Source organism: Neurospora tetrasperma (genome assembly GCF_000213175.1).
Source record: "Neurospora tetrasperma FGSC 2508 unplaced genomic scaffold NEUTE1scaffold_5, whole genome shotgun sequence".
NCBI lineage: Eukaryota > Fungi > Ascomycota > Sordariomycetes > Sordariales > Sordariaceae > Neurospora > Neurospora tetrasperma.
The window spans coordinates 3,939,368-3,954,037 of record NW_009799103.1 but is presented as its reverse complement, the minus strand read 5'-3'; the positions used below and the strand labels follow the sequence as shown (position 1 = coordinate 3,954,037).

Sequence of the window (14,670 nt, the reverse complement as noted above, 5' to 3'; positions counted from 1 at the left end):
TAACAATTACCCGCTTTTCCGTTTCGCTACACAACATCTACCTCCCCTAACTCAACCTCAGATCTCCCTAACCAAGAGAACTCTGTCGCTCCTAGATTCCAACCTCTTCCGTCTACTTTCACTTATTTTTTCTCCTTGGGACTACTCCATCTTACCTCCCTTTACCCTCTGTTCTTGACCTTAGGTTAGAGTTACAAGGGAAGATTGGAAATATCTAGCAAACGTCTGTTCAACCAAATTCAACCCTGACAAGGCTGGTGGAAGCTTACTTCTAGGTAACCTTCGCTACATCAATGTCAACAAACGCCACCACACATCAATTAGACAACATGCACGTAGAGTACAAGCTTGCTAGCTCCTATCAAGTCATCAACATATCTATATTCATAATCATAACATACGTCCCAGTCCGCGCGCATATTTAGCCGTCTATGCGTACAAAGTATACCGGTCTCGTTTCCTCTCATCCATTCTCCCACGAAGCTCCAACATCGGCCCGATACTCATCCTTTAACCAAAACCTTCTCTCAAAAGGCAATCATCGCTCATAACATTGAATACACACTGCAAAATCTTGTCCCCCGTCCCTTTCTTTCCCGGGTGCTCTTGTACGGGTACCTTACCTTCCCTCCCCTTCCTCCTCCTTAGCAGCCTTGCAAACAACACAACCGCCAACGATCCGATCCCTCAACAATCTCGCATGCGTCACCTTCGCCCCAACCAAATGAGCGCTCCTTTCCTCTGCTCCCATACCTCCCAGCAACACATCGGCATCGACCGTCTTCCCCGGATTCAACGCTTCCAGTAAATGCGGCAAGTGGAACACGTGTCCGCAAGCGAAGCCAACCAGCGTGTCTGTTTCGTACGTGGTAAAGGGGGAGAGGCATTGGGCGCAGTGGCCGGCTTGGTACTTCTTCGCAGCAGATTTGGGGCGGCGGTGGGTTGGTGTTGACGGGGTTGGTGGTGGCTGCTGCGATGGAGCGGCTGGGGAGGCGAGGCCGGAGGAGGAAGGTTTTTCGGTCAAGGGTTGCGTCGGGATATCCGTAGGCTGGACGTCCACGTGTTCGCCTCCTTCCCTGACGCCAACTTGGAATTTGACGCCCTTGCGCTGGCCGTTTCGCAGTGTGTTCATAGCCGCTGCAACTTCGCTTCTCAACACGCGGCTGACGCCTTCCGAGATAGAGTATTGGATCTCATGCTCCTTCATGATATGCCTTATACCTTCTCTCAAGCCAGGGATCTGTAGCCCCTCAGGTATTCTCCTCACAAGTGTGATGGGGTTGATAGCCGTCCCGACTTCCTCAAGCAGGGCACGAATGAACTTGGGTTTGTCCATGGAGTACTCGAGCAGATCTTCCCAGAGATCGGGGTCGTCTTGTTCCTTGGCAAAGGCAATAGCACGGGAGACGTCGCCGAGGCGCTCGATGATGAGATAGAGCGCTCGTTTCACCTGGCCGGTCTTGGAGTAGAGGTAGACGAGCTCGGGGATGTAGTTGCGGCTTTCGCATTCTTGGGCGGCCTGGGGCACAAAACAGTCAGTAAATGAGGGGCAAGGAACATGGGAGACAGGGAGAACTAACCTTCTCAAAGGCATATGCTGTCGATGTCCTCAAGAACTGGTTGAGCAGTGGCTGGTCGTAAATGGCAAAGAGGTGGACAGCCAGATCAGCAAATTGGTCTACCATGGTGCGGCTGTCGAGGACCAGACGGGCTAGAGACTCGTGCGTGTGTTCGTGGATGCCTTCACCACGCCAGAGACCTCGCAAGTAGAAGAATGTGTAGAGCTTCAAGTCCTTCTCCTGTAACTGCGACACCACAAGGTCCGGCTTCACCAAGCCATGCTGCGCCTCGTCGACCAACAGCGAGATGGCCTCACTAGTAGCCTGCTCAAGATCTTCCTTGGACATCTTGAGGAGCTTGTCCTGCGGCACGCGAAGGCCGATGAAGCTGGGAATATCGTCCGCCACCGCCTCGGCCAGATGCGCATCTTTAATCAGTCGCATCGCCGAGTCCGCATCCTGTAACCTGATGTAACATCGGAGCGCCTCCTTGGTCCGCCCGCTAGCCTCGTGTAACTTGGCCAGACTCTCCATGACGATGCGCCAATCTCTTCCTACCTCGCCATCCTCGACGCTGTCCTCTCGGACATCACGGTACTTGAGCTGGTTCTCCAGAGCCGTGGTTATGGTGGCAACGTCAAACAAATCCGACGACCATCGTTCCAGCAGCTCTCTGAACCGGGGCTTGCTGACCTGGAGGTAATGGCCCAGCACGACTTCGTAGATGGTTCCGGGGATGGGCGGTCGTGTTCGCTCGGTGGGGATGTAGTTGACAATGTCATCAAACTTATTGGCGCCGGCAAAGGTCCAGACCCATTTCTCCCAGCGGTCAGGGGTGCCGAGGACTTTGCCGCAGATCTGGCCGGCCTGGGCCCAGTCATTGGCTTCGACTAGTTCGTGGATCCAGAGTTCGCCTATGCGTCGTTTTTCCTTTTCAGCAAGAGAGTAGTGGCTGCGCAGGCCGTCGATGACAGAGGAGGTCTCATCGTCAAAGTCATCGTTTTGGGCTCGGTCGGGAGTTTCGGAGCCGCCCAGCTCGGACGCCCGGTCGGTCGCAGACACAATCTCCGGATGCTCGTCAACCAGCTCCCATGCTTGTCTGTACTGCTGGCGTTCTAGCAACCATCCAAGGTGGTCGGCCAAGTCTCTCTTTGTTGCCAGGATACAGTCGTACGGGCTGTGGATGAAGATCTTGATGCCGGGTTTATTGAGGTTTTGATGGATAGCTGTGCGATGTCCGCCCTTCAATGCCGAGTTAATCCCTCCCATGTAGTTCGAAGGCGCCTCGTCGCTCTCTCTGCTCTTGATGCTGGCGCCTGAGCTGAAGAGAGACTTGGGATTCAGCGCCACGTTGAGGCCGGTCAGGCCGACGTTGAGCATGTCGGTACCGAAGCCAGCCAAAGTCTCCAAGGTGCCTTTGCTGGCTGCAGAGGCGGCTACATTGCGAGCCGGCAGAACTCCGAGGTGGTAATCGCTGGCAGTCAAGCGTTCGAATCGGCTGACGCTCAACCCGTCCTTGTCAATCTCGGCTTGGGAGGTGAGATCGATCAGGCGCAGTTCTGGTGGCGGGTTGTTTTGTCTGCGCTTGATCCCGCCGGATGGGTGGCTTGCTCCATATGCTATTGATGCGGCGTGTTTATGACTCGGAGCGACATTGTCATCTTCTTCATCCTCGTTTTCGTCTGGTAAGCAGTATGCGAGCACTAATAACAAGTTTTGGGTATATAGAGAGATGCCGGAAATGATGCAGTCCATGCGAAGTCTGGAGGAGTTTGAGTCAGCGTCGCCGGCAACACGGCAGAAAGAGTACACTTACAGCTTTACAATCTCTGCCCGTCCAGCGGACCTTTCTCCCGCGTGTTTGCCGACGCCCATGCCGCCAGGGTGGACGTGAATGAACCATATGGTGCCTCCCCATCCCACCAGCAATCTCTCCACCTTCTTCTCGGTCTTCTGGTGTTGCTGCTTCAGGATCGCAGCCGCAGGAGAAGCCGGCACCTCCTTCTGACCCTTGCCCGGCTCATCAGGCTCGATGGACTGCTCGTCAATCCACTCGGCACGACCTTTCCAGACGCTGGCCATGGTATCCCACTCCTCTGTCTGCGGGCGATCAATATGACCAATTCGTTTCCATGCATCTTCTTGATCGGCGCTTTCGAGATGGAGCTTCGTCCTCATGATCTTGATACCATGCTCATTCAGCCAGACGACATATTTCCCGGATCCGGACCACTTGATGGTGTTGATGGTGCCCTCACCCGAGTGTAGAACGGTATCCTTGCCGGACCCTGCGCCCACCATGTTCCCGAGCCATCCTGCCGCCTGAGCAGCGGCTCCTGTCGTAGTGGCCGTGCTCTTGCCCTGTGGGGCGCCGACGGTCAGGATGAGCTGACCAGCCAGACCGCCAGACAGATAGGTCCTGTCGTTCTTGTAATCGGGAGAGAGAGCAACAGCTTGTACAGGTCGGGCAAAGTTGCGGAGAGTAACATCCTTGACGTCGATCAGAGACTGGACGCAGACGTTACCATCCATAGAGGAGGTCGCGATGTGGATGTTGTTGGAGGGGGTATTGGGGACTCCATGGGCCTGGGCGTCTCGTTTGCGTGCGGCGGAGGCTGAATTGGTCTGGTGGTGGCTTTCGGTGGATGCGCTAGCAGGCCGCAGGGGGCTGTTTGTTTGGGAAAAGACACGGGTGAGAGGTTTTGGGTCGAAGGTTGGGAGAGGGGGTGGGTAGGGCGAGATGGAGAGGCTGGTGACGGAGGCGCTGTGGGCATGGTAGACGCGCAGGGACTGGAAGGCGGGCAGTTGGAGGACGTGGATGTTGCCGTTATGCGTTCCAACGATCTGGGGTAGCCATCACAAGTCAGCAGCTGTCGCAATGTGTACCTCGAGAATCGCCATGGAGTCTATCTGACCATCTTGTCGCCAGCCGTCAAGAAGGCGCTTGTGGCGTCGCCATTGCGATACAGAGGCCCGAGGTGTTCAGTGAGCCGGGCGTATTTGAGTTTTGGTTCCTCGTCTTCCTCGTCTTCTTCTTCCTCATCGTCGTCCTCGTCGTCGTCATCGTCCTCATCGTCATCCTCGGTTTCTTCCTCCTCCCCATCTGCACGGCCCCCATCGACCTCCAACCCTTCCTCTACCGAGATGCCGGATTCTCCATCTGTGCCCGTTCCTGTCGCCGTCGCCGTCGAGGTGGTTGTGGTGCCAATGGTGCTGCTGCCAATGGATCGCTTGGGCCGCGCCCTGGGAGACGTCACGATGGTGGGAGCGGGCGTGGTGTCGGCAGAGTCGCCTGTCTCCGGCGGGACCTGCGTCATGTTGATTGGAGCCGGATCGCCTGTAGTATCATGGCGTAGCTGGTGACGGATCTGATTGATCGCAAAGGTGTTGGAAAGAGAAATGGAGTTCGTTTGCGCCTATGGTAAGGCGCTATTCGTTGGGTTCCTAGGCCTAGGCTAGCTTCAATGTCCCCAGTCCTGTGCTGCAACCAACCTAGTGTTTGTTGTCGCTGTCGGTCGGTTCCAGAGCCGGGAACGGATGGAGGGGGAGTGGAGGACCGCTACGTCAGTAAGGACAGGTCCACAGGGCGAAAGTGGTAAACGCTTATGTTAGAGGCTCGCTCAAGGAGAGAAAGGCCTAACGCGAAATGGCGACAAGCAGGTCAGATATGGTAAACCGGAAACTCGTTTGAAGTTGCGAGTACATCATGAAGAAATCCGTAGTATTCATGCTTTTCAATCAGAGAAAAAACAATACGCATCCCTTCCCATGTGTCTACCTACCTACCTAGGCAGCGGGATAAGATCAGCCTCGTGACCAAAGGCTCAACATCTGGCACATGCGTTTAGCGTGGCCGTCACTTGGAAAATCCACATTGGGTACCTTCAGCATAGTAGCAATTTACCTTACCTCTAGGTAGGTACCCGACAATGAGAGTGTACAGGGAGCACAGACCATGTATCCAGAGCCAGGGCACTTCTGTGGAGAGGGATCTGAGCTGCCCCAGCTACGTCCAGTGCGGGACACAAGTGGAGAGGGCAACTGAATCCGTCGCGTCTCACAGCGCTATCAGACGCGATTTCCGGTACAGTACTGTAGTGTACTAGTCCATGTTGACGCTGCTGTGCTGAGCGCAATGCAATGCAATGCGATAGGTTGACAAGAGCTTCCCATCCATCCATCCATCCCACCTTGTGTTGACTTTTCCTTCCCAAACAAAACAAAAAAGACAGAAAGACCGAATGCGCCAGCTTCGACCAAGACCCGACCACTCAGCTTCAGGCTGGACACACTATGCGCCAATCTGGAAAATGGCTTGACTCTTTTTACTCCCCAGCAAACGACCAAGTGATTTGACGACATCATGGCGGCGGCCACTTCTTTGGGAGTTCACCAGCCCATCGGACTGCGATATGCCATCGATGAAGGCTTCCTCCCTCCGAACCCTCCCTCCTCGTCCTACTCTTGGGAGATATTCGTCGACCGACAGGCTCACGCCGAGTGTGAAGACGAGCTGTTGACCACCGATACCTGCGTCATCTGGTCTCGCGGCGGCATCTTTCGAAAGAGCTTCAGGTTCGACATCGAGAACGAGAAAGTCACCCAGGCTCTCCTCACATATTTCCCTACCTCGACAGACTCCCACCCCATTGTCAGCGCTGCCCCTTCGCAGCCCGAGAAACCCACGACCGAAAAGCATGACGCGAAACCACCTCTCGCCCGAGCCCTCGTCGTCTTCCTCAAGACCCAAGCCCACATCTACTTCCTCTCCGGAACCAGCCATGTCGTCCACATGCCCTTCGAGGTCGAGTCGGCCTGCGCCGCTCCCGTTGGCGTCATCATCCAACGGAAACAGCGAGCAAACAATACCCTGCCCGTTACCTTGCGACTGCCCAAGGTTCCGCCGAACTCCTTCGTCTCGTCACAGCCCTCGTCCATCTTCAGCCAAACCGGCGCCGAATTCTCCATCGAAGGCCTGGGACGACCCAAGGCGCTCCCTTTGAAGCTGAGCAACACTTTGGAAAACATGTGGCAACCACCCATGGAGACCCCCGACAGTCCTTGGCCTCGGCTTGTGTGTTTGACGGACCCCTTGCTCGAGATCGGTTTGATAGTCACCCACCCGGAAAACAAAAAGACAAACAAGAGACGTCAAGGAGTCTCTCTCGCCTCCAACTTTCTCAGTCCAGCCGAAGAGATTGTCCATGTCGAAGCAATCGAAATACCTGGCTATGCCTCTGCCTCGCAAAGTGAGACTTGCATTGCTGTTACCGTTAACAGAGAAAACAGCATGTACAGCGTCTGGCGCTTGACCTTTCTGGAAAACGAAGATCCCTTCATTGGCAAAAGGAAGAAGAAACCCGCCAAGTCGACTCGCAGGCGCAGCTCCATGGCTCCCGGCATGCCCAGCGGTGCCAGCACCCCGGTCCATCCCTCCATTAGAGATAGCTTCGGTGCTCCTCTGCCCGGCAAGAAGCCTCGCAAAAGTGTCAGGATCGATGAGCGGGAAAAAGAAAAGGACAAGGGTCGGGCGCTCGAGGGTGTTTTGAATTCTCTAGACCCCCAGAGAACTGATGACGATGCCCGCAGACAGTCTCGTCGCGTAAGCTCTCTGTTGGCCAGAGCTGACTTGTCCGCATCCCAGGAGAGGGCGAGTTTCTCCGAGCAAACACTACATGCGGTGCATGGAGGTAGAAGGGGAGATTCACTAGGCAGTCAACGGACACGCATGAGCGGTGCCTACGGCGGTTTACATCTGGGCACTTCCTTCAACCATGGTCTCAACAGCCTAGCCGAGGCGCCTGTCGACTCTTTGCTTGAGGAGCTCCGTGCTGGTGGTGACTTTGAGGGCTTCCACAATATGGGCTTGGATGATCATGAGTTCGAAGGGCTAACCCACGAAATGCTCTTCAGAAAAATTCACAGCTTTCCCATGGACAACGCCAACGTCCGCTACTCTCTTGCCGACAAACCGGCTAAGACGCAGTCCAAAGTGTTCATTCTCGTCGGCCCCCCTACTGCCACTGACGAGCAGGGTCGTGTCCAGATTCTTCTTGGAATCCAGGACGTCGTCGACAAGAGGTTGCAGCTCCTGACTCTGCATGTTCCGCATCCCGTCCCAGGGTCCACTGTCGAGCCAGCCACGTCAGGACTCTCCTCCAAAGCTCCCATGGTTTTTAGTGAACTTCGACGGGCGCAAAACGTCATCGACTCGTGCAAGATCTCGGATGGAAACGAGCAGACCATACTCATTCTCTCCGAAGACAAGGCTGGTGGCAGGGAGCTAAGTCTGCAATCCCCATGGAGCCAGCTCACCACTGTTGACGCGACTCTCCTTCTTCTTGACGATGTCAACAACCTGAGCTACTCGGGGACTCATAGAACAAATACGCCGTCGGTGGTAAACAAATCAGAGGGAGTTCGCCTCTCCCAGATCCGCATCGATGCATTGTGCCACAGCTCTCCCCGTGGAGTCGTCGATTTAATGGACAAGAACGGCGCATTTCATCGCATTCGTCTCAAGCTTCACCCATCCTCATCCCAGGTTCGCAAGGCCTTGGACGCTTGCCGAAGTGTTCTTCCTCCTTCACATGCAGATCGACTGCTGGCCGGTTGGTGGCATACCACACAGTGGCTTAGAGTTCTGAACCAACAGGAAGCGAATAGTACCACCAACGACCGAGAATGGTCTTCTCTGGTTGTATTATTACTGGCGAGCTTCATGGCCCTCGGGCACACGGACGAAACATCGTTGGCCAGATTGGGTTGTGGTGTCCGCGTTCTTGAACCGAAGAGTAACTGGGAGGCCATGGAGCTGTACGCGACCCCGGTGGCATCTGCCAATGCCCCGTGGATGCAAAACAGGGGCTGGCAGTGGTTGTTGGAGGACAGCCTTCTCGACACTATCCCATCCAGCCAAGGTACGCAGCCACCAAGCTTCATGGCGCGTCATATCGAGCTTGCAAAAGGTTACATCGCATCTGCCGAAGGCATGGCAGCGTTTGGTGTTAATGGCTACCTTCCAACAGCCGTCGAGAGAGATCGCGATAGTCGCAATAAGGCAGCCTGGAGTATGATGCTTGCGCTTCACCTCCTCATGGAAGAGCAGACATTGAGTGTCTTGTCTCCTGAAGAAGTCTCGCCAGGCCACAGTGATCTCAGGGCGCTGCTCTGGCAGCTTGCGAGATGGCTTGGATGGCTGCAGTACGAGGAGCTCTACAGCCTCGGTCTTCAGGCAGATCTCGACACCGATGATTCAGGTATGTTCATGGGTTCACGGCACCAGGTTCATTTGACTGACCGGTTTCGCAGCTCCTCTTGCCCGATTGGCCATACCTCCACCCGTTTTCAATCCTTGTGTCATGACCTGGATTCGGCAGCATTTCACAACCGATGGTGGTCCCGACTTCCTCACGCTTCCCCAAGTCTATGCTACTGCCACGTCGGACGTTCGTGGACGCAGTCCGAGGGAGAGGGCCTGGCGTGACCTGACCCCACGCACCTTTATGTTCCGGAAGCTCTTTGAGCTCCTCAAGTCAGCCAAGGATCGTTTCGAAGCAGTGGCAGCCATGCATGCCGCCGGTTTCACTCCCCAAGTCCTCGAGACGTTACCAGAAGCCATTTTGACTCCCTTACAAGACTTCATTTTCATCTGTCAGCCAAACCCACCTTTGTCTTGGCCCACTGAGCTGCTCAAGCTGGTCAACCGCACCGATGTCAGCACCATTCTCAAGCAAATCAAGGTGTCAAAGACGATTGGGTCAGAACTTCAACCACCTTCACACACGGCGAAATGGGATTTTCGTATGCTGTGTCAGCATTTGGATGACTTGCAAGAACATGGTGAGGACACTGATGCCTCGGAAAGGCAACTGGTTGTTCGTACCCTGTTCAGGGAGGACCGGAGACTCAATGAGGCCCAAAATCTCTTATCCTCGGGCAAGTCACGCGTTCTGCGGCTTGATCCTAAGCCAGAGTGGTCTGAGTCAGAGTACCTGGAGAAGCAAAAGGAGCTGGTTACCACTGTTGCCACCAGCACGCTTGCCATCCCACCTGGACGTGGTTTGCTGTACTATTCTTTGCGGTACCCGCTCCTCACGCAAAAATATCACATCAGTGGTTTCAATCTTGCATGCATCATCCGGCCTACCAACAACACCGTCAGTGTTGACAAGAGTCAGTTCACTGAAGAAAAGATTAACTGGGCTTTCTTCCATCAAGGCGTTGCCGGTGGGCTTGCGATATCGCCACAAGCCAAAGGCATCGACACCTCTTGGATCCTTTACAACAAGCCCGGCCAGGACCTCAGCAACCGACATGCAGGCTTCCTGCTCGCCCTCGGTCTGAATGGTCATCTCAAGTCAGTGGCCAAGTGGGTGGCGTTTAAGTACCTTACCCCCAAGCACACCATGACTTCGATCGGCCTTCTCCTCGGTCTCGCCGCCTCGTACATCGGGACCATGGACTCTCTCATCACCAGACTGCTGTCTGTCCACGTCACTCGCATGCTTCCCCGCGGTGCTGCGGAACTAAACCTCTCCAAGCACACCCAGACGACCGGCATTATGGGCATCGGTCTGCTTTACTGCAAGAGCCAACACCGGCGCATGAGCGAAATCATGATGTCGGAAATCGAGCATGTAGAAGACGGCGAGGAGGAAGACCCTCTGCGTGACGAATCTTACCGCCTCGCCGCCGGTTTCGCTTTGGGGTTCATCAACCTCGGCAAAGGCAATGATCTCAAAGGCCTGCGCGACATGCGTCTCACGGAGAAGCTGCTCACCATCGCCACGGCCACCAAGCGCGTCGAACTTGTGCATGTCCTCGACCGCTCCGCTGCCGCCGCCGTCGTTGCTGCTGCCTTGATTTTCATGAAATCGGAGGATCATATCGTGGCACGCAAGATCGACGTCCCTGACACCGTGGTGCAGTTTGACTATGTCCGCCCTGACATCCTACTTCTCCGCACAATGGCCAAGCATATAATCCTTTGGAAGGGCATCACACCATCCTTCGCCTGGATCAAAGAAGGGTTACCAAGGGAGTACCAACCCCGCTACCGCCTGACGTCTACTATCTGTCTACAAAGCAAGGATCTCCCCTTCTTTTCCATCCTTGCCGGTCTCTGTTTTGCTTTGGGCCTGCGTTTCGCCGGGTCCGGGAATATCCAAGTCCGCGACCTGCTTGTGCATTACCTGGATGAATTTATGCGCCTCGTCTCCATGCCCAGGAGCAATTTTGACGCGGAGCTTGCTCGCTCAAATGCGCGCATGTGCATGGACATTGTAGCCCTTTCCTGCGCAACGGTGATGGCGGGCACCGGCGATCTGGTGATTCTCCGCCGACTTCGAGCGCTACATGGGAGAGATGACAAGGAAACGACGTACGGAAGTCATATGGCTTGTCATATGGCTATCGGAGCCTTGTTCCTCGGTTACGGCACCGCTACCTTTAGCAACAGTGACCTTGCCGTCGCGTCGCTGATTGTAGCTTTCTATCCCATCTTCCCCGCAACTGTTCAGGATAACAGAGCTCATTTGCAAGCCTTCCGACATTTTTGGGTGCTGGCCACGGACCCGCGCTGCCTTGTCGCCAAGGATGGGGCCACTGGGCAGAGTCTGAACGTGCCCGTTCTCATCTTTCTGAGACGCAACAGTCCATCAGCCCGCGCCGCCGCGGCCAACTCTGCCATTGACTCACCCTTTGAATCCTCATCGGACGGTGTTGTCATCCGCCGCCAAACTCCTTGCTTGCTGCCACCCCTGGACGATGTCCTACGCGTCACGACGGATGCTGGGCAGCAGGGCTACTGGAACCTGACCATCGACTTTGAAACGGACCCAAGCCTGGTGGAGCAGTTGAAGGAGAACCAAACTTTGTCTTTGCGGAGGAGACCAGCGCTCGAAGCACCATTTCCTGCTACCTTGCGTGCTTTGGGGCGAGGGATGGGTCCGGTTGCAGAAGATGGGCAGCTGAAGGATCCGTTTGAGTGGGTTTTTGAACTTAGTGCTGGTGCTGAGGGTAGTGACTTACTTGGCACGAGTGGCGATGCTGCCAATGCTATTAGCCACAGCATGGGCAACGAGCTTGGAGAGTTGGCAAAGCTGACCCATGCTGAAAGAGCGGTCGTGATGGACCGGCTTGGCTCTGGCGGAGGCGTAGGCGAAGGTGAAGGCGCCACGACTTTCGTGGATGCACGTCTTGTGCTTGAAAATGATCTGACCGGAGGTGGCATGCCGAGCCGAGAGAAACTCCTAGGTCTCCGATTGTTGTTCGAATGGATGGAAAGGCGGCAATCCTTGGCTGTTCAGTCGCCTGTTTCGGCTGCTTTATCTGCATTGGGTACATTGCCCGAAACACCGGCGGCGGCCGACGTTACGACAGCGGGCAGGACAACTGCAAAAGGGAAGAGTAAAGCCCGCGCAGGACACGCAGGGCAGGGGCCTACGACCAGGAGTATGAAGGGCAAGGGAAAGAAGGTATCTGTCGAGGAGGAGAAGGAGCATTGTGTGCCAAACTGGGATGAGCTGCGTGAAGGATCCCGCCATGGATCCGCAGTAGCGTCAGGGGATAATTGGTGGATCAGGGACAGCGTCGTTGAGGATTTGAAGGGAAGGGCTTGGTTTGTCGGCCGGGACGGGAAGGTCTGATGTTGATGAGTAATGCACATGGTCATGAGAGATGAGTTACGGATTCACGGCGCTCACGACGACGAACTAAGTCGGAGGAATTATCACAGAGGTAGGCCAAGCCTGAGATTAACATCCACGGCAGTAGAACATTGATGATGAGTTCACACAGGTATGGTACTTTGTATTGCAGCTAAGTGTGGCTACCTCTACGAATCTTGCAAGGTCTCCGTACCGACAAAATGTTACTACCTCTTTAACTTTTACACATTGTAACTGATGTCCTTGTGTACACATCTGTTGCAACTACTCATCATTCCCAATTTATGTTCGCAAAATAGCCCTGTTCCATCCACATTACCAGGCAGCCATCTAGATTGGCCATGAACTTGGAGGTTGACAGGGCCCAATTTACAGCCTTCCCACTTTGATGGAAACAACAACACCCCAGCCCCCTACACTCTCCCATAACCCAAACTCGTTCTCCCTCCTAAACGTGACTTCCTCCGCCCTAACCGTCATAGTAATCCTATCTTGCTCTAGCATTGCACCGTCCCTAACAGGTGTTATGAGCCGCTCCGTCGGTGTCGGTGTCTGCGGCTCAGACTTGGAGGTTCTGCGGAAGAAACTACCGAAACCAGACTTCTTGGAGGAAGGGGAGGTTGGAGATTTGGGTGACTCGACGGCTGCTTGGATGGTTTTGCGGGCAAGAGTCGGTTCGGGACGTAGCAGCGAGGCGATTCGGCGGGCGAGAGTGGGGGTAGCAAACCAGTTCCATGCTTCCTCGGGTCCGAACTGAGAGCGAGAAGAGGAGGATGATGCCTCGGTCTCGAATCTGCCCCACTCTCCGAAGGTGTAATCACCCGGCCGGGCCGGTGCCGAACCTGAGCCTGAATCCTCCCCCGCGCGCTTCCGGTCCACCGTCCTCCCCTTTTCGTCCGTCACTTGCCCTCCCTGGTCAGGAGCCGCAGACACACAAACAACCTTCACCACCTCCCCCTCCTCCCTTCGCTCCTTCGCCCCGACCAACTCCCACCCCTTATCATCCCTCTCCGCCCTCTTCCTAGCCAGCTCTCTCCCCGTAGAGGTCGCTTCTTCTGAAGACTCCACCCCGGGTAACCCCTCCGTCGGCACCAGCACCAATTCGGCCACCTTGGGCGTCTTGGGCATGTTTACAACGTCTTCGATAAACCACTCGATATACGGTACGCATTGTGCTACGAGAAAAGCGTCGCGAGAGGACTGGGCCGTCGAGTGCGAGTGTTGAGCGGAGCGGAGGCGCGAAGGAAGGGTGCGAAGGTGAGTGGTTAGGGGGGATTCGCCTGTTCGGGTGGGAGTCGGAACGGAGGATGTGTCGTATCGGGAGGGGCCAGAGGGGCCGGAGGGGGACGTGATGGCTTCGGTGTAGGAGGGTGGAGGGAGGAGGTCTGGTAGGGACGACCTAACGTCGGGGGAAACATGCGGTGACTTGGACATGTTGATGGGATCAATGTGTATCTCGTTTCTGGCTGATGAAGAGGCAGAGTCGAAGAGCGTTTTAGACCGATGCAATGGACAATACCTACTGAAGGTTACCTAGACTGACACACTAATAGTCATTCGAACTCCAACCGGTTCAGTGCCGGCAACCCGGATCAGCTGGATGTTGGTGGTTGGGAACCGGAGAAGGAGAACACAGGGAGGGGCGATGGCGATGTCACGGACGTTGCTCCTCGCTCGTGATTAGTAGTATCGTATGGTCTGATGCCCGACTTTCCAAGTTCAGCCTAGAAAACTTCTTGTTGATGGGGAATCAACTTGTGATCTTACCCCTGGAGCTGTTTGTGGTTTTAGTGTTGAAGTATGTAGTAGTGAATTGTCGTACCTGCGACGTTACAACTTATAAGCGAGACACAGCCACAATCTGGGCAGACGCTAACCCCAGTAAGGTTCTTTTTAGTGTTTTCCCCCCCTGGGTCGCCAGCGGCTGCGCCCGCCCTTGAAGTAGTCACTGGGCCGGGATCAGAACCCTTACGCCAAGATAAACAGGCGTAAAGGAGATAAAAGACGGCTTCAAAGTCGGCGTTGGTTCATAGAGGTGGATATCGGTGCCTTGGAAAGTGCCCAGGGCAGGCAGTCTGATGTTGGGCGGAAAATCGTAGTGGCTGGTGTGCTTCAGTCACCTCTAGCGGTAATTTCCTCAGCACATCCGCCAGAACATGATTCAGATCGCGTTGGTGTCCGCAATTGTTACCGACGAGATGGTTAGTAGAAGGAATGGTCATTGAATGCAACTCAATGTTCGAATCGGTGGTCTCGGTGAAGAGCTGAAATGTATGTAGGACGTTGTTCTGTTCGGGAAACCATTGCGGGAAACCGTCGGATTTCGAGTTATATTTTGATGACATCCACTGAGCCGGGTACCGAAAGTCCCAAATAGGTGCAGACGCTTGGGAGGGTAAGCGCGGAAACCTGCAAGAGACAAATGTTCCATGTTGCAGTTC

The 14,670-nt window shown here is 55.0% G+C and overlaps 3 protein-coding genes across 3 annotated transcripts; 1 reads left to right on the top strand and 2 right to left on the bottom strand.

Moving 5' to 3' along the window:
• Window positions 1-334: 334 nt before the first annotated feature.
• Window positions 335-4,989, bottom strand: NEUTE1DRAFT_68144 (uncharacterized protein; the record flags this gene model as incomplete). The annotated part of the gene is made up of 4 exons (XM_009855475.1): window positions 335-1,519; window positions 1,581-3,321; window positions 3,376-4,403; window positions 4,475-4,989. 4 exons carry the CDS (start codon window positions 4,874-4,876, stop codon window positions 620-622), a joined length of 4,071 nt encoding a protein of 1,356 aa, XP_009853777.1.
• Window positions 4,990-5,922: 933 nt separating this feature from the next.
• On the top strand, window positions 5,923-12,404 carry NEUTE1DRAFT_86821 (uncharacterized protein; the record flags this gene model as incomplete). Its single annotated transcript, XM_009855474.1, has 3 exons — window positions 5,923-8,479; window positions 8,588-8,818; window positions 8,871-12,404. The coding sequence occupies 3 exons, from the start codon at window positions 5,923-5,925 to the stop codon at window positions 12,206-12,208; spliced, it is 6,126 nt and encodes a 2,041-aa protein (XP_009853776.1).
• On the bottom strand, window positions 12,391-13,806 carry NEUTE1DRAFT_68140 (uncharacterized protein; the record flags this gene model as incomplete). The annotated part of the gene is made up of 1 exon (XM_009855473.1): window positions 12,391-13,806. The coding sequence occupies one exon, from the start codon at window positions 13,661-13,663 to the stop codon at window positions 12,599-12,601; it is 1,065 nt and encodes a 354-aa protein (XP_009853775.1).
• Window positions 13,807-14,670: the final 864 nt, after the last annotated feature.